Genomic DNA, 23,072 nt, shown 5'->3' with positions numbered 1-23,072 from the left:
ATTTCTTGATGATGAGTTAGGATTTTCCAGGCAGCAGAAGGGCCTCTCAGGGAGGGGCTGTGTAAGAGCAAGCCACTGTCATGAGTGAGGATGACAAGTTTTCCAATGTGACTGGAGCTTAGGGCCCGTGTGGGGACGTACAAGGGGATGGGAGGAGCCAGACCATGAAGGGTCTTTGCCTGCTCTGCAAATAGTGGCACTTTACTGCTTTCATGATTATGCACATCATATGCGGCAATAAGGACTTACAGGAGGATTTCCGTCAGAGTAGAGAGGTAACATTGGTATTTTAGAAGGAGGGTGTAGAGGATGGATTGGAGGTGAGGGAGGCTGGAGGCAAGTTAATTACCACCCTTCACACACATCTCTCTTTGCATACTCTCTGGATAAATTTTTACTCACCTAAGCCCGATGCTTATACTCCAATTATTGATGCTGATAATTTGCTCGTTAGTAATAGTTTGCTGGGAGTCATCTGACCTCATGTTCATCCATTATCATTTTGTTTTAACCTCGGTTTGAACAAGATCTCACTTTTATGAGCTTTTATGCCCTACACGCATGCCCACAAATATATAACAGTTTAACTAAAACACCACACCTAATCGGAAAAAAAAGAGCTTGCAAAATATTATGAACATCACTTTCGGTTAGCACTAATTTGCAGTCTCTGATATGGTGAGCATGGCTGCCGTCCCTGCCACAAGATTGGTTCAAGTGTCTCAATATTTTATTTCATAATGCAAAGCCTTACAGTTTTAGATATGATCAAATGATGAATGCTCTTTATAGATCACCAACAAGATGCTTTACCTTGCCTTATCTTATTCATTCTTTCATTCCACAAATATTTACTGGGCCCCTACCATATCCCAGGCAATGTTCAAGGCACGGAGGATACACTGTGGCATAGACAGAAAAGGTCCCTAATCAGGTGGTGACAAGGGCTAAAGAGAATTCAGGTAGGTGGTGTGACAGCGAGGGCCTCGGGGCCACGCCTGCCAGGGAGGTCAGCAAGGACCCTGGAAGTAAGACTCAAGGAGGCGCCATCCTGCAAACAGCACGGAGGAAGCAGTGAAGCCGGAAGCGTTCGCGGAAGAGGGAGGGGCTGGTGCAGAGGAGACCCGGGGGTTAGGAGCTTGGTGTGTCTGAGGATTTGGATTGGGGTGGGATGAAGTGAGGTGGGAGAGGTCAGCAGAAGCCAGTGCATGCAGGACATTGGCTCTCAAACGCGAGACCCAGTGCCTCCTTAAAAAAATATACTTTATATTGCCCTTCCTCCTGCCCTAAAATGAAGTTCCCAGATAATATGGGTTTTTTTTCCACCTTAACTGTTTTTTAAATTTAAAAACATATTAAGAAGACAAAAGCTATCTCATTCTCCTAGGAAACAAAAGTGATGTTAAAACTGAAATTCCAGCCCCTAGTTTGTGGGTGGTCCGTAAATTAATGGACCTCATCCACAATTTTTCTCATGAGAAGAGTAAGACCCCTCCTACGTGGCCCATGTCAGTTATCGGTTATTTTGTTATAAGGTTGTTATGACAACCGTACTCCATGCATTGGGAAATAATTTGTGCTTCATATCCAAGGGCCCTCATCTCATCACTCAATGGATGAATATAATTAGTCCAAAATTTTTACTCTTAAGCCCGGATTGGTGTCATCAACCAATGACTAATTCATGCTAAAAGAATAATTTTAAAAAGCAGTTTATAACAAAGTACTACTTTTGTATCATAAAAGTAGCAATTAATGTTTGCATTAAGGGCAGGATACATAAGGGACAACTTGGGCTCCTGTTCTCATGAAAAACTACAGATGAAGTCCATTAATCAATATTTATTTACTGGTCACCTACAGAATAGGCCCTGAGATTTTTTGGTTTAAAAATCACTTGTGGGCTTCCCTGGTGGCACAGTGGTTAAGAATCCACCTGCCAACGCAGCGGACACGGGTTTGAGCCCTGGTCCGGGAAGATGCCACATGCCTCGGAGCAACTAAGCCCGTGCGCCACAACCACTGAGGCTGTGTGTCACAACTACTGAAGCCCGTGTGCCTAGAGCCCGTGCTCCGCAACAAGAGAAGCCACCGCAATGAGAAGCCTGCGCACCGCAACGAAGAGTAGCCCCCGCTCGCCTCAACTAGAGAAAGCCCGCGTGCAGCAATGAAGACCGAACGCAGCCAAATAAATAAATTAATAAATTTATTAAAGAAAAATCACTTGAATGTTTTCTAAGGGAATTTGATAGATCCCCTTTTCTAAATTTTAAAAATCTTTCTTTTTTGTACCTTTATTGAGATGTATACACAACTTTCATACCATACAACTTTAATATTTTTGAATTTGAAGGCAATTACAGTGACTTTTCAAACAAACCTAAATAAATTAAAAAACAAATCACCCCGCCGGCTCAACCAAACATAATAATGGCAACTACTGTTTATTGGGCATCAACTCGGGTGACAGGTATGGCAAGCAGCACTTTACATAATCATTCCTAATCTTTACAACATCCCTGAAGAGTTTGTTTCCCACTTTACAGAGAGAAAAGCTGGCCTCAGAGGATCTGGAGAACTTCACAGAGGTCACCACGAAGGGAGCTCCGGGGCCAGGATCAGGAAGCAATTCTCTGACTCAAAGCCTTTCTCTCTCCCTTACTTCATCCTGCACCCAGTTTCCCCAAAAACAGAAGCTAGAGGCTGGAATATATATATAGAAACCCTCCACCCATTTTAAACATAGATCAATGTCACACCCCATCGGGGTGTGAGCTTCTCAAGGGCTCAAATTTTAAAGCGTTTCAGTGTCCTACGGGGATTAGCTTCAGAGACACTTCTTAATGGCGTTACCTTTAATGCCTTATGCTTAAGTAGAATTACATATCCTATAAAGTTTAAATTAGGTTTATCTTGTCTCCTTCCTCTCAAAAGGACCTATGTTAATTGAAGTTTCTAAATATATTTAGGCAAGCAAGGGGGTGGGGTAGGAAAATTGGTAGGGCCCTGAGTTAATGGATTTTACTAGATACAAGTGAGCTATTAATATCTGATGACTGGTAAGGGTAGAATCTGCTGTGTACTTAGGCAGACACCCAGGGCAGAATGGCTGCCAGTTCAACCAGTTAGGAATCATACCCTTCCAGAAGTAGAACAGGAGCCTTCCATGTCCCGACCAGCGGAGACAAAATTACACTACCAAAATAAATCCTTGCCTACAGAGGGATAAACAAGAATCTGGAATGTGGCACTACACAGACGGACAATGGCTGAAGTTGTGGCAAAGGATGAGAATTCCCAGTGGCGCGTTCTTTCAGCAGATGAAGTAGAATCCGGGTGATAGCAAGCACAGAAGAGTGGCTTGAATCCTCTGGGGTTAGCAGCACCCTGAGACTGGTGGTGAAAGTTACAGGTCTGAGATCAGGCGTGGCAAACATTCAAGTAGAAATGGAACCAGGAATAAAGAAATGTTTTTAGAATTAGAAATTAGAAATGTTTTTAGAAGAGATATCCTACCAAGGAGTTAGTCTCTAAATTAGGGGTGACGTAGGGAGTGATGTAAATGAAAATCAATATTTATAAGCACCTCGACAGCACAAGTATTTAGCAAATAGGATAAAACTTTCAATATAGTCACCTCAAGCTTCTTCAGTCAAGAATCCACAGATGGATATCACTCATTTGGAATCTAAAAAATACAACAGACTAGTGAATAAATCAAAAAAGAAGCAGATTCATAGATACAGAGAACAAACTAGCGGTTACCAGTGGGGAGAGGGGGAGGGGCAACATAGGGGTGGAGGAGAAAAGGGGGTCATTATGGGATTATATGAAATCATGTGTGTGAAACTTTTGAAAATTGTAAAGCACTATAGAATTTAAAGAATCTTTCATTTAATTAAAAAAAAGAAAAAAATGCAGAAAAACAAAACAAAATGAAGACTCCACAGACAGGATTCTTGTTGGAAGCATCAGGGGGACATGGACAAGATTTATGTTTTATTAACATTAGTTATGCTACACACTGGGCATTTCTTTTTTTTTTTTTCCTTTGCCAGAACTCACTGCATTTTTCTTTACTAGAATGTTTATTATTGTTATGGGGATTTGAAAAATTCTTACGGGTTTCAGGTCATCTACCAACTCCCAGAGGTACCAAAGAGCCTACCACCCCCCTTTATTGAGAGACCTGCATTTATGAAGCCCACTGGGTCAGCATAACCAATGCCACCAAGCCACTACTAAGCATTCACAGCGTGCCTGGCTCTGCACCAAACATTCAGTGTGAATCACACAACCTACGAGAACATGGCTATTATTTTCCCATTTTACAGACAGTGAGACTGAAGCTCAGACATTCATTCACTTGCCTGAAATGACACAGCTTGAAAGTGATGGAGCCAGCATTAAAAACAGGTCCCTATAACTCAGGTGCCCTGACTCAACAATCACATCCACATGGGATGGAGATAAGGTGGAGGCGACTCTGACCCAAGACCAAGGGAAAGAAGAACATTTTCTCCCTCAGGTTCTCAAAGGGTATCTAGTCCTAAAGGGTAACAGCAGCTCAATTTCAATATTTTTCTTCTCTCTTTTTTTCCTTTTTAAAACTTACTCTATGTTAAGGGATAAAGAGAGCTGAGCTGTGTTACTTGGATTTATTTGGTTTTCCGATCAAGGGGGGCGGAATTTACACATTGTCAGCTTTTCACAGTCTTCCTTAGAGAAGTCAGTCTCTACCTTTTAAATATAATACAGCCCTGCCTGTTAAATATCATGTTACGTTTCAACTGGAGTGGATTATGGCCTCTCAATTGCCAGGACCGAGCTTCCAGATCTGCCGAAGAGGTTTTCAGTTCCACTGCTTGGAAACTGCAGCCCTCAGGATTCCCTACAGCACCCTCTTTGGGCACCACTGCCTTGAAAACCACTTAAGAATGATAAAAGTCAACAGACTCAATAAAAATAGACTTTGCAGTAAACTGCCTACAATTTTTCCAATCCCACTTCTCCCAGAAAAAAATAAGAAATGTATATGGAACAAATAAATCAACTAACATGGAGGCTACCAGCTCAGCTACTGTGTTGGGGGAAACCTAGCAGTGAAATCTAAATCTAGCACAATAACTTGCAAGGCTTGGGCAAATTATTTCTTTTTAATAAATTCTGCTAGTGTAAGAAAACACTGTAGACCCAATGCAGGCAATACACGAAACATATTCTTTTTTTTTTTTAATTTATTTATTTATTTTTGACTGTGTTGGGTCTTCGTTTCTGTGCGAGGGCTTTCTCTAGTTGCGGCCAGCGGGGGCCACTCTTCATCGCGGTGCGCGGGCCTCTCACTATCGCGGCCTCTCTCGTTGTGGAGCACAGGCTCCAGACGCGCAGGCTCAGTAGTTGTGGCTCACGGGCCTAGTTGCTCCGCGGCATGTGGGATCTTCCCAGACCAGGGCTCGAACCCATGTCCCCTGTATTGGCAGGCAGATTCTCAACCACTGCGCCACCAGGGAAGCCCCAATGAGACATATTCTTTTAAGAAAAACCTACTGCTCTAAATGATTCAGCTGGTATTGTATCAGCCCAGAAATTACCCAAAGTTTCCACACCCATGGTCCCTAGAACTGGCAGTGGGCAAGCAGCTCTTCTGCTTTACTCTTCTTTCGCCTGCTGGAAATCTGGTGTGCTTTGGGAAGTGGAGGAGACTGCCCTCACATTCTAGAGCAGCTAGGATCACCATCTTCCTGTCCTGCTATTGTGTCCGTCCCACTGCCTTCCATTTATTCCGCTTGCTGACCCTGCTCTTATTATGCACATTATTGTTGACATCATATCATCTGGGGAAGCAACTAGTCTATAACCTGAAATACAAGAAATAAGACTCCCAGGAGCCCAGAATTCTACCCCATGAGCTTCATCAACTTCACTCCTCCCCACACCTGTTTCCTCTTTCTTGAGTTCCTATTTTATTTAACTGTATCACGAACCCTATGAACTGAGCAAGAAATTCTTCAGAAATCCTTTCCAAAACCTCAGGCACAGGGAATCTTTAAAAGACACAGATGACGTAAATTAGTGTGTGTGAAATATGCCAAGCACTGGGGAGAAGGAAGCTTTTCACCTTCCACTTGGCTCCCTCTCGGATCCTGGGATGAATCGATAGACGCTCCTAAGTCTCTCTGGCTTTCTTTCCTATTTGTCTTCCCTTGAAGACTGATGTTCTTCTGGATTCTTTTTTCTCACTACAGTAGTTCTGCTGGTCCCTTGCCCTAATTCCACTGTAAGCTCCTACACTGTCTCCTCCATCACCCTAAATGACCTCCGTATCCATGCTGTTAGACCATATCATTCATTCATTCATTTTTTATGGAGTACCTATCACGGGTTAAGCACTATCTGGTGACACAATGATGGGCAAAAACACTTGTTACCTAGTCCAAGCTCTTAACTGCTCACCACACGACAGGCCAGTAAATCGAGAGACGAGGTGCTGGGGCAAGGAATAGTGACTTTAGTCGGAAAGCCAGCAGACCAAGAAGATGGTGGACCAGTGTCCCAAAGAACCATCTTCCCCGAGTTAGAACTCAGGCTTCTTTTTTTTTTTTTTTTTTTTTTTTTTTTAAATTTTTATTTATTTATTTATTTATTTTTGGCTGTGTTGGGTCTTTGTTTCTGTGCGAGGGCTTTCTCTAGTTGCGGCAAGTGGGGGCCACTCTTCATCGCGGTGCGCGGGCCTCTCACTGTCGCGGCCTTTCTTGTTGCGGAGCACAGGCTCCAGACGCGCAGGCTCAGTAGTTGTGGCTCACGGGCCTAGTTGCTCCGCGGCATGTGGGATCTTCCCAGACCAGGGCTCAAACCCGTGTCCCCTGCATTGGCAGGCAGATTCTCAACCACTGCGCCACTAGGGAAGCCCCTCAGGCTTCTTTTATACTAAAAGGGGAGGGGCTGTGGCTGGTTGTTACAAACTTCTTGGTGCCGGAATCCTTTGTTCTTGCAGCAGTCCATGTAGGTCAGGTCATGGTGTTCCTACAAACCTGCAGCAAGACAAATATTATTCTCTGCTCTGCAACTTTTTCTCTCTATGTGAATAGAAAAGTGTTATCCCTTTAAAGGTCAGAGCCTTGAGGATGAGCTATCCTGTATATTTCAGGCTCTAGGCAACATTCTTAACTCCTAGCAACAGCAACAGAATACAAAGTCAAAGAAACAGATCCAATATGGAGTCAGATTTGTTCTTCCCTATGACACACTTGACTCCTCTCAGCTTACTTCTTGGTTCCTTGATTTTCTTTCCTCCAACCACTTTCACAGCTCTACCCCACAAAGCACCCTTTATGAAGGGCCTTGGTTCAGGATTTATTGTCTGAGATGCAGCATTTTCAAATTTCTCTGAGTGATGGAAGGAGAGCAGGCTGTGGTCATTCACACCAAACATGCTCTCTGGTCTCATCCCAGTTTCCCAGCGACTCCTGCTTGGTTTCTCATTCCTCATTTGCTTCTCAGCCTGGACCACCTGGGCCACCGTTCCAATGATGGTCATTAGTCCCCTTGAGTTTCCCCAGGACTGCCTTGTCAATAATCAACTCTGGGAATCTTACCACAGTCTTTTTCTCTAATCCTGCCCCCGATTCCAGAGCCTTTATGGAACCATGAAGATGGGATCCACTTCCAGGCCATGTCCCCCACCTCGGCCGTGCCAATGATGCTCTCCCAGGGCTCGAGCTTGTTGCTGGTTGAGTCCTCTCTTCAGCACCTGCCGTGGCCCTTCCACTCTTCCTCAGCCCAGCCTTATCCTCTTGTGGTGGATGACCTCACCGAAGAGGCCACGTCATCTCACAGGCGTGCCACAGCTCTTTGTTCTAACACAGCTTTGTTCTAACACTTTGTCCTCACATCCTCCTCTCTCCAGCCACCATATTCACTTCCTTGTCTCCTCTGCACCACTCAACTTTTCCAGATTCAATGCTCTTTGCCTCCACTTTTTTAGTCCAGACTCTCTAACCCTTATCTGTTGGCTTTATGCACCACCCCCCAAAACTTCTAAGGTTGCCAGAGACTTCCTAAGTACCAAGCGTACACCTTTTCTAAGTTCTCACCTTTCTGCATCTGTTCTCTTCCTGTTGTTCTTTAAACCCTCCTTATTGACATGCTCCCCTTGGTTTCTACGATTCTTTTCTACGTTGTTAGCTCCTCTCTGCTCCTTGCGTGTATGCTTCACTGTAGATTCTCTCCTGGACTCTGGACTGTCATAACCACTTCTAGGTTGAGATCTCTAGGAGCTAAAATTCTAGGGGGGAAATCCCATTTTTAGTATTACATATACAAGATCTTTAATGACCTGGCCCCTTCTTTCCCCTCCATTCTTTCCTTTACCATTGCAAATTGCCCTACACTTCAGCTACACTGCATTTTTGCCCCCAAAGGTGCCAGGCTCTCCCACCCTCTGCCCCTCCTGCCTGGCACACATCCTTCCCCACCCATCCCATGCCCGTATCATTCCTGGCCAGCACACTAAGACTGAGCCTGGAGGCACCATCTCCTGTTATAAGTCTTCCCTTACTCTTCTGGTCCCGTTTATATCCCCTTCTGGGCCCCTCGCTGTCACGGCACTGTGTCGTTGCCTATTCACTTGTCTGCCTCTATCAATAGAGTGCAGGCGGGGCTTCCCTGGTGGCGCAGCGGTTAAGAGTCTGCCTGCTGATGCAGGGGACACGGGTTCGAGCCCTGGTTTGGGAGGATCCCACATGTCGCGGAGCAACTGGGCCCGTGAGCCACAACTACTGAGCCTGCGCGTCTGGAGCCTGTGCTCCGCAACAGGAGAGGCCGCGAAGGTGAGAGGCCCGCGCACCGTGATGAAGAGTGGCCCCCGCTTGTCGCAACTAGAGAAAGCCCTAGCACGGAAACGAAGACCCAACACAGTCAAAAAAAACAGATAAATAAATAAATAAATAAAATTAAAAAAAAAAAAATAGAGTGCAGGCTCCTTGAGGGCAGGGCCGAGGATCTGTTTACTTTTATCATCCTGCACGGTGGCTGGCACAGGACTGGTGCCAGTAACTGCTTAACAAATGGAGCGAATCATCATCTCTCTAATAAGACCAACCTTTAGACCTGAATTTCCTATAGCCTGCTGAGTATCTCTCTGCCAGGTTATCAGAATCACCTAGTTCAAGGATAAACTTACTTATCAAGGGTTAGTACAGGTGACTTTGTTTCTTCTTTTTGTTTTTCTTGGACTTTAAAAATCTTGCATGAACAAGAATTGCTTTGGTTAAAATTACCTACAAAAATGATCTATCTTTAAAAAGTCAAATGTGTTCTTACTTGTATTGCTTAAGTCACATTTGCTTGCAGGTAACAAAAACGCAAATCAAACTACATGAAGCAGAAGAGGGGATTCTCCCTAGAGATTCTGGTGTGTCCCAGGATAGCCAAGAACAGGAACATGGCAGCACTTGGGAAATCCTAGACCCAGGAACCAAGATTCCCTGAGAACCCTATCTCTCTCACTTTTTGTCTCCAGCACAGGTAGCAGAAGAGATGGCAGGAGACAATTCCCAAGGTTTACCATAGCTTCAGCCAGGCACAGAAAAACCCTCTTCCCTATTTCCAGTCCCAGAACAGGCCCCTGCCTGGACCATGTGACAGTAGCCAGAAGAGACATCACATTATACTGTATGGTAAATCCCACAGTAACCCTGTGGGCTGGAGACGGGTCTTTAGAAATTGGTGGGCAGATGCTGGGGTGTTCCAAACAACAGGTGACTGTCACACACACTTCTACTCAGACTGTTCTCTTGCCTCAAAATTTCAAAATGTTTTCATCCTTCAAGGTTCAACTTTAAACACCACTCTCTCTAAAACCTTCATTGATCTCCACTCAGCCAAGTCCGAACATTTTTCTTTCCTCTGTTCTCTTCTATGCTTTTCATTTTGCCTTATTTTATTATTATTATTTTTTAAATTTTATTTATTTACTTCTGGCTGCATTGGGTCTTTGTTGCTGTTCGCAGGCTTTTCTCTAGTTGCAGCGAGCAGGGGCTACCCTTCATTGCGGTGCATGGGCTTCTCATTGCGGTGGCTTCTCTTGTTGCGGAGCTTGGGCTCTAGGCACGTGGGCTTCAGTAGTTGTGGCACACGGGCTCAGTAGTTGTGGCTTGTGGGTTCTAGAGCGCAGGCTCAGTAGTTGTGGTGCACAGGCTTAGTTACTCCGCAGCATGTGGGATCTTCCCGGACCAGGGCTCGAACCCGTGTCCTCTGCATTGGCGGGAAGATTCTTAACCACTGCACCACCAGGGAAGTCCTTGCCTTATTTTATAGTAAGTTTACATGTCTGCAAACTGACAAGAGTAAGAATATAATGGAATTAACTCTCGATTTTAATTTTTTTTTGGCTGCACTGCGTGGCATGTGGGATCTTAGTCCTCCGACCAGGGATCGAACCCGTGCCCCCTGCAGTGGAAGTGCAGCGTCTTAACCACTGGGCTGCCAGGGAAGTCCCAACTCTAGATTTTTTAATCAGACCAGAATTGAAATTCTGATTCCCATACTACCTAGCTAGGTGACTTTGGACAAGTTATTTAGCTTCTGAATTAGTTAGAAAACATTTATTAAAAAAAAGGACACAAGGAGTCAAGGACATTGTAGTTCACACATCCTTGTGAGGATGAAACAGTATGTGTGGAAACTTCAGGCACAAAGCCTGGCTCAGTGGACACTCACAAATTGCTAGTTTTCTCCCTTTGGGTTTCTCTCACTGAGCTGTAAAATCCTTTAGGTCAGGATTTCCCACTGTGCTTATTAATAAATGCCTTAAAGGTAAGTAGGTCTTCCTCAAATGTTCGTTGAATTGAACTCCTTTTGGATTGTCTCCTGAGCCAGATTTAATCAGTAGTATTAATACTCATTGAGAGGTCCCTAAGTGCTTTGAATGTATGGACTTAATCTCCGAGATAACCCATGAGGTAGGCTTTATTGCCTTTTTTAAAAATAACTTCATTTATTTATTTATTCTTGGCTGTGTTGGGTCTTTGTTGCTGCACACAGGCTTTCTCTAGCTGCGGTGAGCAGGGGCTACTCTTCATTGCGGTGCATGGGCTTCTCATTGCGGTGGCTTCTCTTGTCGCAGAGCATGGGCTCTAGGCACACGGGCTTCAGTAGTTGTGGCTCGCGGGCTCTAGAGCGCAGGCTCAGTAGCTGTGGTGCACTGGCTTAGTTGCTCCATGGCGTGTGGGATCTTCCTGGCCCAGGGCTCGAACCCATGTCCCCTGCATCAGCAGGCAGATTCTTAACCACTGAGCCACCAGGGAAGTCCCATTGCCTGTTTTTACAGATGAGGAAATAAGTGCAGAAAAGTTCAGAAACTTGCTGGAGGTCTAATTCTATGAAGTAGTGGAGTGAAGCAGTGGCTTCAGGGCCCTCCACTTCTAATCATCCCACATAGTGCTCTCTTAGGGGCAGAAAACATGTCTACTATGAAACAGTTCACATCGCCTTTTTTGTTTGTTTGAACTAGCTTAAATTTTTTCTAGTAATCCAAACAAATGGTAGCTTTGACTTTTTCATTCCTTTAATTAAAAACTTCCAGGAGACTTAAAAGCCTCCTATGGCTGATGACAACAGTCCTAGGATTTCACCAAAAATACAAATAATTGCAGTTGTATGAGGACCACACTGCCAACTCCTAGGGTCGTGGACCCAGTACGTTTCAATCTTCTGGACAATCTGGGGGTTTCACCTGATAGATCTCCAAGCTGGCTGCCAGCATAGCTACACCAATTAACCCCTTGCATAACTGTCTTAGCAGGCAGCCCCAGGAACTCGGGGAAAGCAAAAAATAGCTGTCCACTAGGAACAAGGTGAGAAATCCTGACCTGAGCTCTTTATTCTTAGACAATTTCCAGTTATACTTCATTGCTGACGCCTGATAGTTTTATTAATCTCCTTTTATTACAGCTCACCAATCCCCATTGTGTATCCAGAACACCTGGGCCAGGAATGATAGCAGGTAAGTGAGAAAACAGAGCACGGGGGTGGGGGGTGGGGGCTGGCGGCGTCAAAGTAAAGAGTGAGCCCATACTGGCACGGCAGTTATGTTTGCCAGGTATATTCAAACACATTTTTCTTCCAATAGATCCTCCCCTCAACCTGTGATGAGGACACAACGACATTACCTCCATTTTACAGATGAGGACAGAGGTTCACAGAAGTGAAATGCCCTAGCAAAGCATAAATGTGTGTCGTAATGGAGGTCTTCCATTCAGGGCTTTCTACACGTACACCACGATGCTTTTGGAGACAGCAAGATGCAGCAGAAATTTCTGCTTGGTCATAGTTTGGGGAGTAGAAGGGGCTGATAAATACCTCTGGGAAAGAGGTATAAAAATGTACAGGAGAGGGCTTCCCTGGTGGCGCAGTGGTTGAGAATCTGCCTGCCAATGCAGGGGACACGGGTTCGAGCCCTGGGCTGGGAGGATCCCACATGCCGCGGAGCAACTGGGCCCGTGAGCCACAATTGCTGAGCCTGCGCGTCTGGAGCCTGTGCTCCGCAAGAACAGAGGCCGCGATGGTGAGAGGCCAGCGCACCGCGATGAAGAGTGGCCCCCACTTGCCGCAACTAGAGAAAGCCCTCGCACAGAAACGAAGACCCAACACAGCCATAAATAAATAAAAATTAAAAAAAAAAAATTAAAAAAAAAATGTACAGGAGAAACAGTGGCATCTATTTGGCCAGGGAAGAATCTGAGTCTTCCCAAATCTGTGTCCTTTGTAGGCAAACTCCATGTTGGGGGTGAGGTGGGGCTGAGAGAGAGAGGATGGGCTCATCCCAGTCACAAGTAGACGGCAGAAGCGATCACCCTGTCTCGCTGCAGTTTTAGTTCTCCTTCTTCCCCCAGTGTTACATCCTTTCACGTTCATCCTTGCATCCCCATCTGAAGTTTAGAAATTGGGACCTTCGGTGGACTCAGGGGCGTCCACCAATAATGGCTGCGGCTGACCCTGCTCACACGAGAAAGCCTGTACGTTTAGGTCTGGAATTCCAGGTTGTGCAAGTTAGCTTTCTCTTAATTTTTCAAGTTCCGTATGTCCTTTCTTTTCTGATTTAAAGGGATTCTGCTCTTTTCATGATTCAGTCTCCCTGTCTCTGCAATTTAGGTTTTCAGTCATCTAGTGTGTTATGTTTGGCAAAGAATATTTGAGAAAAATCTCTCAAGAGAGTGGTGAACTTTATTAATCTTAAAATCTTGTGCGTGAAGAAAGGAAACAAGTTTTTAATCAAAGTAAGCAATAATGACAGGTTTATTTAAAATTTCCAGTAGAGAAAACCCACTAGTTTTGGAAAAAAAGTACTCAATGTACGAGAGCGTAAGTGAATATAAAAGATTAGCAGAAGAAAAATAAAACCAAACATAGTACAAAAAAACTTAAAAAGTTTGAAATGGATTTAAACTGAGATGTTCCTTAAATCCTCCAAATATTTAACAGTTACTAGGTTTGGCAAACAATTCACCTGAAAATTAAAGCCTATTTCTGTATTGTAAACTCCATAAAAACTCCTTATTAAATTCAAGCACTTCATACAATTGGTACTGAAACATACAGGCAGTCAATTTCAGAATAGCAGGAATTATTCATTTGCTCTCACAGTTATATGAATTAACCAGCTGCATAACTGTTTTTTGGAGAGGATGGGATAGAAGATGGAAAAAAAAAAAAAGGTAGGATAAAATCTCTAAAAAATTGAAACACAGCAAAATTCAGACATCAGTTTGTTTCTTTAAAGCAACAAACTGAATTTTTACAGTATATTCTACATTTGTCATTTCCCTCTCCCCCCGCCCCCTCCAATACTCCTAAATCCACTAGTCTAATCAATTCTTAACTTCCAAATATTCTGTACATATATATTTAGCAAAGAGCATATGCCTAACATTATTCTGACAGCATTATGGTCAGCATACAATTTTAGAAAGATTACTATGTATATCACCAAGATTAACCTTTACTTAAAAAAAACGAACAAACAAAAACCATTACTAAACAAATAGTTTTAAAATATTATGAAAACCCATGCGAGAAGACTCCACATGGGCTCTAAACCTGATAAAAACACACGTCAGAAAGACTATTAATGCTCAGCTTCTGCCAAACGATGACCTTAAAGTGCCAAACACAACAGAATCTCTCTTAGGACCGTTTTTCCAATAGATGATTTGTCCCTGGCTTGGCCATCTCTCCTTTAACTATACACGAAGTCCTGCTAAAAGTATGCATTTTAGTTGATTTTACAATAGAATGTTACAATGTAAACTAAACAGGTTCTTGATATCAACAGTATGTTACCCAGGTTTTTAAATTTCTGAATCCAACAGTTGGTCACAGAGGTCAAGTATTATCAAGGCTCCTTTGTCAGTTCAGATGGTGTCTGACTCATCCATCCTTCAAGTACATGCAAGGCTCAATAGTTTTCAAGAGGCAGAAGCCCGAGGCCGTTTTAAGACACAGATGAAATAGGATTATGAGGTGAACCCATCTGGGTAAGAACTTTATCCAGCCACTGGAGGGGGCCATGCAGATGGATCTCAATCCAGCAGGGGGTGCTAGTAACATCTTGGCGGTGATATTCTGCTCCCCAACCCTAGAAACAACATTGGAGGTCATTTAACTTGTTTGACTCAGTGGTTAAACTTATGAAGTAAAAAGAGCTCACACAGTCAGACACTCCGATTAAAGATCTGGTTCTCTCCACAAGACAAACGTGCACAAATGTGCACACATGATTTGGCAGGCAATTTCACAGCTCCCCGAAGTCCATACATGGATTCCAGATTAAGAAGTACTGGTCTTGGGGAATGAAAGTTTTAAACTACATTATAAGGCTGTTGTAATAAAGACACTTTCTAACCTTCATTTTTATTGCCCATTATCTCACCGATAATATTGTGACAGATGTTGTTAAATTCTCACTTCACCATCAAGAAAATAAGGAAAAAGGTATGTAAGACAAATTGACATTCTGTTTCTTCCTATTTTAGCCACTGAAGTCTCTATAAACACACAGCTTGACCTTTCAATCGCTAAGCAAAACTGGCAGGAGCACGTAAGTATCCAAAAATCTATCAGTAACACCTAACCATTGTCTTGAATCTATTAGTAGCACCTAGCCACTGTCTTCAATCTATTAGTAACACTTAACCATTGTCTTGAATCTATTAGTAACACCTAAGCATTGTCTTGAATCTATTAGTAACACCTAGCCAGTCTTGAATCTATTAGTAACACCTAACCACTGTCTTGAATCTATTAGTAACACCTAGCCACTGTCTTGAATCTATTAGTAACACCTAGCCAGTCTTGAATCTATTAGTAACACCTAAGCATTGTCTTGAATCTATTATTAACACCTAGCCACTGTCTTGAATCTATTAGTAACACCTAAGCACTGTCTTGAACCTATTAGTAACAGCTAGCCATTGTCTTGAATCTATTAGTAACACCTAACCACTGTCTTGAATCTATTAGTAACACCTAGCCACTGTCTTGAATCTATTAGTAACACCTAGCCAGTCTTGAATCTATTAGTAACACCTAAGCATTGTCTTGAATCTATTATTAACACCTAGCCACTGTCTTGAATCTATTAGTAACACCTAAGCACTGTCTTGAATCTATTAGTAACAGCTAGCCATTGTCTTGAATCTATTAGTAACACCTAACCACTGTCTTGAATCTATTAGTAACACCTAGCCACTGTCTTGAATCTATTAGTAACACCTAGCCATTGTCTTGAATCTATTAGTAACACCTAGCCACTGTCTTGAATCTATTTAGTAACACCTAGCCACTGTCTTGAATCTATTAGTAACACCTAGCCAGTCTTGAATCTATTAGTAACACCTAACCACTGTCTTGAATCTATTAGTAACACCTAACCACTTTCTTGAATCTATTAGTAACACCTAACCACTGTCTTGAATCTATTAGTAACACCTAGCCACTGTCTTGAATCTATTAGTAACACCTAGCCATTGTCTTGAATCTATTAGTAACACCTAACCACTGTCTTCAATCTATTAGTAACACTTAACCATTGTCTTGAATCTATTAGTAACACCTAAGCATTGTCTTGAATCTATTAGTAACACCTAGCCACTGTCTTGAATCTATTAGTAACACCTAGCCACTGTCTTGAATCTATTAATAACACCTAGCCACTGTCTTGAATCTATTAGTAACACCTAGCCACTGTCTTGAATCTATTAGTAACACCTAACCACTGTCTTGAATCTATTAGTAACACCTAAGCACTGTCTTGAATCTATTAGTAACACCTAGCCACTGTCTTGAATCTATTAGTAACACCTAGCCACTGTCTTGAATCTATTAGTAACACCTAGCCAGTCTTGAATCTATTAGTAACACCTAGCCACTGTCTTGAATCTATTAGTAACACCTAACCACTGTCTTGAATCTATTAGTAACACCTAGCCACTGTCTTGAATCTATTAGTAACACCTAGCCATTGTCTTGAATCTATTAGTAACACCTAGCCACTGTCTTGAATCTATTTAGTAACACCTAGCCACTGTCTTGAATCTATTAGTAACACCTAGCCAGTCTTGAATCTATTAGTAACACCTAAGCATTGTCTTGAATCTATTATTAACACCTAGCCACTGTCTTGAATCTATTAGTAACACCTAAGCACTGTCTTGAATCTATTAGTAACAGCTAGCCATTGTCTTGAATCTATTAGTAACACCTAACCACTGTCTTGAATCTATTAGTAACACCTAGCCACTGTCTTGAATCTATTAGTAACACCTAGCCATTGTCTTGAATCTATTAGTAACACCTAGCCACTGTCTTGAATCTATTTAGTAACACCTAGCCACTGTCTTGAATCTATTAGTAACACCTAGCCAGTCTTGAATCTATTAGTAACACCTAACCACTGTCTTGAATCTATTAGTAACACCTAACCACTGTCTTGAATCTATTAGTAACACCTAACCACTGTCTTGAATCTATTAGTAACACCTAGCCATTGTCTTGAATCTATTAGTAACACCTAGCCATTGTCTTGAATCTATTAGTAACACCTAACCATTGTCTTGAATCTATTAGTAACACCTAGCCAGTCTTTAATCTATTAGTAACACCTAGCCATTGTCTTGAATCTATTAGTAACACCTAACCATTGTCTTGAATCAATTAGTAACACCTAACCATTGCCTTGAATCATCTGTACAAGAGGGTAGCTTGCCAGGCATCTTCAGGATTACTGAATTAGGACATGAAAGCTGACAGAAGCAAGTCCCTGCACAAAAGAGGAAAATAGTTTTGCCATTGCAAAGATCAAAAGCTCACTGGTATGGTGGACGATGGCATACAAGGTCCTGATAAACCTTGTTTCCTGAGGGATGTCACAGAAGGCCAGGTTCTATTTATCTCTGCTATCTACCTACCCCAGGAATTTCAAGAAATGTGTCTGAATATCAGAACTTTCAGGAGAAAGTTGTGATACATGAACATGTATAAACATCCAAGCATTTGTCCATATACCAACAAACTGCTAAGTTTAATCAAAAGATGTATGTGCATGTTTCCTACATTAGATAGGAAGTTCTTTGAAGGCAGAGACCAGATCTTATTTATCTTTGATCTCAAACATCTAGCACAGTGACTGGCACAAAGCAGAAACTCTAGAAACACTTGTTCAGCTGAAATGACTTGGATTTTTCAGATATGTGGAGTTTACTGTGCAAATAATTTATAAAGCATGTGTTTTATATTAAAGTCCAAAAATGATCATCTTTAAAAAATAGTACAAAATTGGCTATTAACATTAGTAAAACGTTCTATATCCTTTCTCTAAGATGCTAAGTGTGAGAAGGCAAAGTATGCAGTCCTTATGTTAATAAAGAACAATGTTGTACCATGTGCAAATTTTTTGTTGCTAATGTATAATAAAGTAGCTGCCCTTTATCATGTCAGCAGGGGGTTTAAAATAAGATGTTTATCTTTAACTCTCCAAATCCAGCTTCCTAGCTATGTCCATTATAGCCTGTATAACCCTTCATTCCAATACTTACCACTTTATAATATAATTAAACACAGACTGGGCCATCAGCATCTTGAAGCTAGAGACTTTAGGTGCTTTTTCATCTTTGTATTAATTCTCTGGAATGGTGCTAAAAATGTTCGCTGAATAAATGAAATCTAATACATTTTTAATGCATATCTTTGCATTATAAACACTTTTTATCAGCGTAATGGTGGTTTTTACTTGTGTAAAAGTCAGTAATTAAAAATGTGTAAAAGTAATATCATTAAAATTGATTGGGTAATCCATAAGAAAGAAGTTTGAGGAGAAAGCCAATTGGAGCATTAGGGTCATAAATTCTCCTAGAGTGGTCCTTCAGTGACAATAGACTTATCAAGGGACCTCAGTAATGAACACCACAGTTCCCCAAATGCAGCCACCCATTTTAAAGATAATGAAAGTGGGGATCAGGAAGGAAGCCCAGGGCCTTAATCACACACACAGAACTAGAACCTGGATCTCCTGACTCTCAAGAGGTCTTCTTTCCTCCGTATCAATAAAAACAACAAACACAAACAATGCTGGCAAGTCACTGTTCTCATTTTAAAATTCATTTCAGTCAAAATGCTAAGTCAAAAATTAAACAGTGTACATTAATAATGGATGAGAAAGCTCTTTGTAGTCTCATAGGTACATAGTATATAGGTAAACCTCTTTAAAAGGTAAAAAAAAAACCCTCCTTCAATACTAAAAAGGTTCCGGACTCAGCTATAAGAAACTGTTGAATTGTGTTTCAAGAAAACAAACACTAAGAAAACACACTGAAAATCTGCTAATGTGACTCAAAGAAATAGGAAAAAAATGATATTCAGGGAAAGATATCTTTGACGTAAAGGATGAATAACAAAGTAAGGTTCCAAAGTTACCCTCTGTAATAAATACATCACAGAACAGGTTTAACAACAAGTTCTGTGAGCTTCTGAAGAGAGGATATGAAAGGTGATTGCCTCGCCCAAATATATAATTAGTTTTGTTTCTCAGAGTAACAGAGGAGGAAAATCTATCTTTGAGGATTCAGAGCCAAGTCAGTCAGCCACGAGAATAAGTTTCTGACTCATAAATTTAATCAGACACATGAGTTTCTTTTTTCCATTTCGATGGCATCTTAAAACTTTTTATTTCTCAGAGGCAGAAGAGGAGGCAAAAAAGAGATCAATTCTTGTGAGCAATGTCTGTAACCTTCACCCTCCTCGAACCTCAGAGCACGATCCTAGCGCTGAGGCAAGGGCCTTATTAACTCTTGAAAATAAGAAAATCGGGGGAAGGGGAGGCTGGGATCTAGTGAGAGAGTAGCCTTGCCATATATACACTACCAAATGTAAAACAGATAGCTAGTGGGAAGCAGCTGCATAGCACAGGGAGATCAGCTCGGTGCTTTGTGACCACCTAGAGGGGTGGGATAGGAAGGGTGGAAGGGAGACGCAAGAGGGAGGGGATATGGGGATATATGTATACGTACAGCTGATTCACTTTGTTGTATGGCAGAAACTAACACAACAGTGTAAAGCAGTTATACTCTAATAAAGATGTATTAAAAAAAAAAAGGATGAGTGTCATATGGGACAGAGCCACCCCCAGTGGCACTCATACTAGATTAGTGCATCCCTTGCCCACCCATATGTACCTGAGAATATATTATTGTTTTTTGGGGAAAAAAAACCCCCAGAAAATCACAAGCTTTACTGGAACCACTAAAAAACTGACCAATCAAAAATAAATCCCAGTGTGATGAACTTTTACTTTCACACAAAAAAAAGACCACTTGCTTACTGTTGAAACAACAATCCTAAAAGTACTAACAAGCATAGCATTAAAAAAAAAGAGGGGTGTGTTTATAGAACTGATCTCTGGGAATTCCCTGGCGGCCCAGGGGTTAGGACTCCACGCTGTCACTGCCTAGGGCGAAGGTTCAACCCCTAGTCAGGGAACTAAGATCCCTGAAGCCACGTGGCACGGCCAAAAAATAAATAAACAAAAAAATAAAAATAAAAAGAACGGATCTCATAAGACAACCATGCATTTAAAGCATATACTTTATATATATACATAACATATTCTAATAGTATTACAATAGCTAAAATAGTGCTACTTGAATAAGGAAAAGTTATTAAAGCCTGCTACTACTAACATTTAACACAAACAATCCTATATTCCAATGATACTTTCCTCATAGTTGACATCCTTGTTAAAGGTTAAAAATGTCTAGATGATAAGTTGGTGTCTATGGACACATATCAAGAGGATACAGATTTACATATAACATGGAAGTGCGTGAAACCCTGACCAGAGGAATCAGAGATCACTTACCTTCACAAAGCTCATGCGAATAGTACACATTTTTGTGAGCTCATAGACTGTCTCGAAGCCATGGTTCACAGACTGTGCCAGTAACTGAGCAAATTCTTGGTTGTTAAAAATTTTCAGACTACACCCACTAGGGATCTTGCAAACAGTAGTGGGATGAAATCCGTGATGGTAGTTGCAGTTCCGACTTTGCACAAAGATACTGCTGTCACTGAGGCATTCGGCATATACCTCGCCTCCGACATAATAAAGATGAACTCCTGCAGGGAGACAAAGCATAGAGTGTGGTCATTATCGCTTTTCACAGCTGAAAAGCATCCATGTAGCTTCAGAATGTAAATTTACATGGTTGATTCGATAAACAGACATTCTCCAAGTCTTGCACAATTGATAAAATCTTAGTTAACTGTATTAGTTAATACAATGTCCATATGTCAACATGCATGTCTAGAAGGTTGCAGGAAATAACACAACAAAGTCTCTTAAAAATAAGTAACAGTGCAGCAATTTCATTTTGAAAAGCATTTAATGCCTATTTGGCCATGGATTGAGAGCAAATTCTCACTTTAAAAACATAGCACAATAAAGCTGAACTTGACTATGGGATCCTATGCATATTCGTTACATAAGCTCTCTTGTATTTATTTTGCAGCTAAGCTTTTTGAAAAATTTTAGGGTAGGGGAAGGGAGGATCGAGAGGAGTAAAAGAACTAGAAAACCACAGGTGGAGGAAGTATTGCTGAGAAGCGTAAGATGTAAGGTCCAGGAAAAAAAAAAAAACCTAGAAAAAATAATTCATACTGTGTGGAATCTGATCTCACTCAACTATTAATCTGCTCCAAACTTCTTCCTGTGAGACCTAGAGTGCCAGGAGTGTAGGAAACTGATCTTACCAAGCCTTTAAAAAAAATGAAAGGGGAAAAAACCACTCTGACAGAACCCCACACCATTATAGGCCACCCAGCAAACAGAGTCACATCCCATGTGGCTTTCAGTGATGGACCTTGCAGGTAACTCTGGCAAAGCTTAGTCAATGCTAGAACTATTGTCTCATCCAAAATACTATGTGCTCATATATAGAATCCAAAAAAAACAGTACTGATGAACCTAGGGGCAGGGCAGGAATAAAGACGCAGACGTAGAGAACGGACCTGAGGACACAGTGGGGGGAAAGGGAAGCTGGGACGAAGTGAGAGAGTAGCACTGACATATATACACTACCAAATGTAAAATGGATGGTTAGTGGGAACCTGCTGTGTAGTGCAGGGAGATCAGCTCAGTGATCTGTGACCACCTAGAGGGGTGGGATAGGGAGGGTGGGAGGGAGACTCAAAAGGGAGGGGATATGGGGATATATGTATACGTAAAGCTGATTCACTTTGTTGTACAGCATAAACTAACACAACAGTAGAAAGCAACTATTCTCCAATAAAGATATTAAAAAAAGAAAGAAGGAAAAAAAATGCAAGTTGAGCTGCTGGCTGTGTCTAGAGGGCTGTCATGATTTGAGTGAACTGAAGTATTTTAGAAAAATGAAAAAAAAAATACTATGTGCTGTGTCGATACATATACACAATGGCTAAGACTGCTGTAACAATTAAATAGCCGCTGGAGCAGAAGCCCATTTTTCTGTCTGATGTAGAGAAAACAATTTAAGGGTGTGTGTGTTTGCTACTTTTTTCCTGATTATAAAAATGAGGAATTTTCCTTTTAGAAAATTTAGAAAGTAAAGCAAAATATAAAGAAGCAGAAAAAACTATCACTCCTTTAGTGGCCCAGAGGCAATAACTGTGAATACACATCGTATTCGGTCTTGAGTATCATTAAACTTTCTTTGCAAACATTTAACATATCTCCACCATTGAATGACTACAACAATTTATTTAAAGGATTCTCCCATTATTGGACCATTCTGTTGATACTAATTTTCTGCTGTGATAACAATGCCATGATCAATGTCTCAGCATAATTTTTGATAATATCTTTAGGAGCGATTCCTGGAAGTTAAGTCATTGGATCGAAGGCTCTTGATTCACTTTGCCAGAGTGCTTGTATCAATATACACTCTCTCCAGCAGCAGATGAGTGCCTTTCTCACTTCACCTGCGCCAGTACTGAGTCTGAGTTTAAAACAACAAGGAAATTCCCCTAATTTATAGCTGGAAAACAATATTGTTTTAATTTGCACATGAGCCTTGATATGCTCTCCTCTGTTTACTAGCCATCTGTGTTTCTCTTATGGATTTACTGTTCATATTTCTTACTTATTTATTCCTCTGGGGTTCTAGTATTTTTATTATTTTTTTAATGAACTGTGCATATAGAAAAGATATAAATAATTTATTTCTTATTTGTTTCCCCATTAGTCCTTTGTCTTTTAATTTTGTTCACGGTATCGTTTTTCTTTAACCTACAGAAGTTTGAAATCTTTAAGTAGACAAATCTCTTGCAATCTTTCTGTTGCTTTTTACGCTTAGGAAATCTCTGCCACTTTTTTTTTTTTTTAAAGCATTTTCCAGTCTATCTCATCTTTTTTTTTTTTTAATTTATTTAATTTATTTAATTTTTGTCTGCGTTGGGTCTTCGCTGCCGCGTGCAGGCTTTTCTCCAGTTGCGGAGAGCGGGGGCCACTCTTCATTGCGGTGCATGGGCTTATTGCGGAGTAG

General features: G+C 41.5%; 1 protein-coding gene across 3 annotated transcripts in view; it reads right to left on the bottom strand.

Annotated features, from left to right (window-relative positions):
• Positions 1-13,278: 13,278 nt before the first annotated feature.
• Positions 13,279-23,072, bottom strand: part of SMAD1 (SMAD family member 1) — an 83,677-nt gene continuing 73,883 nt past the window's right edge. For all 3 annotated transcript variants that reach the window (XM_057547341.1, XM_057547339.1, XM_057547338.1), the window contains 2 exons: positions 20,411-20,667; positions 13,279-14,635 (listed from right to left, as the gene is read on the bottom strand). In XM_057547341.1, coding sequence (XP_057403324.1) covers positions 14,492-14,635; positions 20,411-20,667 — 401 coding nt within the window. In that variant the 3' untranslated portion in view covers positions 13,279-14,491. The remainder of the gene's footprint in view (positions 14,636-20,410; positions 20,668-23,072) is intronic.

The sequence above is a fragment of the Balaenoptera acutorostrata genome, chromosome 5, assembly GCF_949987535.1.
Source record: "Balaenoptera acutorostrata chromosome 5, mBalAcu1.1, whole genome shotgun sequence".
NCBI lineage: Eukaryota > Metazoa > Chordata > Mammalia > Artiodactyla > Balaenopteridae > Balaenoptera > Balaenoptera acutorostrata.
This window is presented reverse-complemented; position numbering and strand designations above follow the sequence as displayed.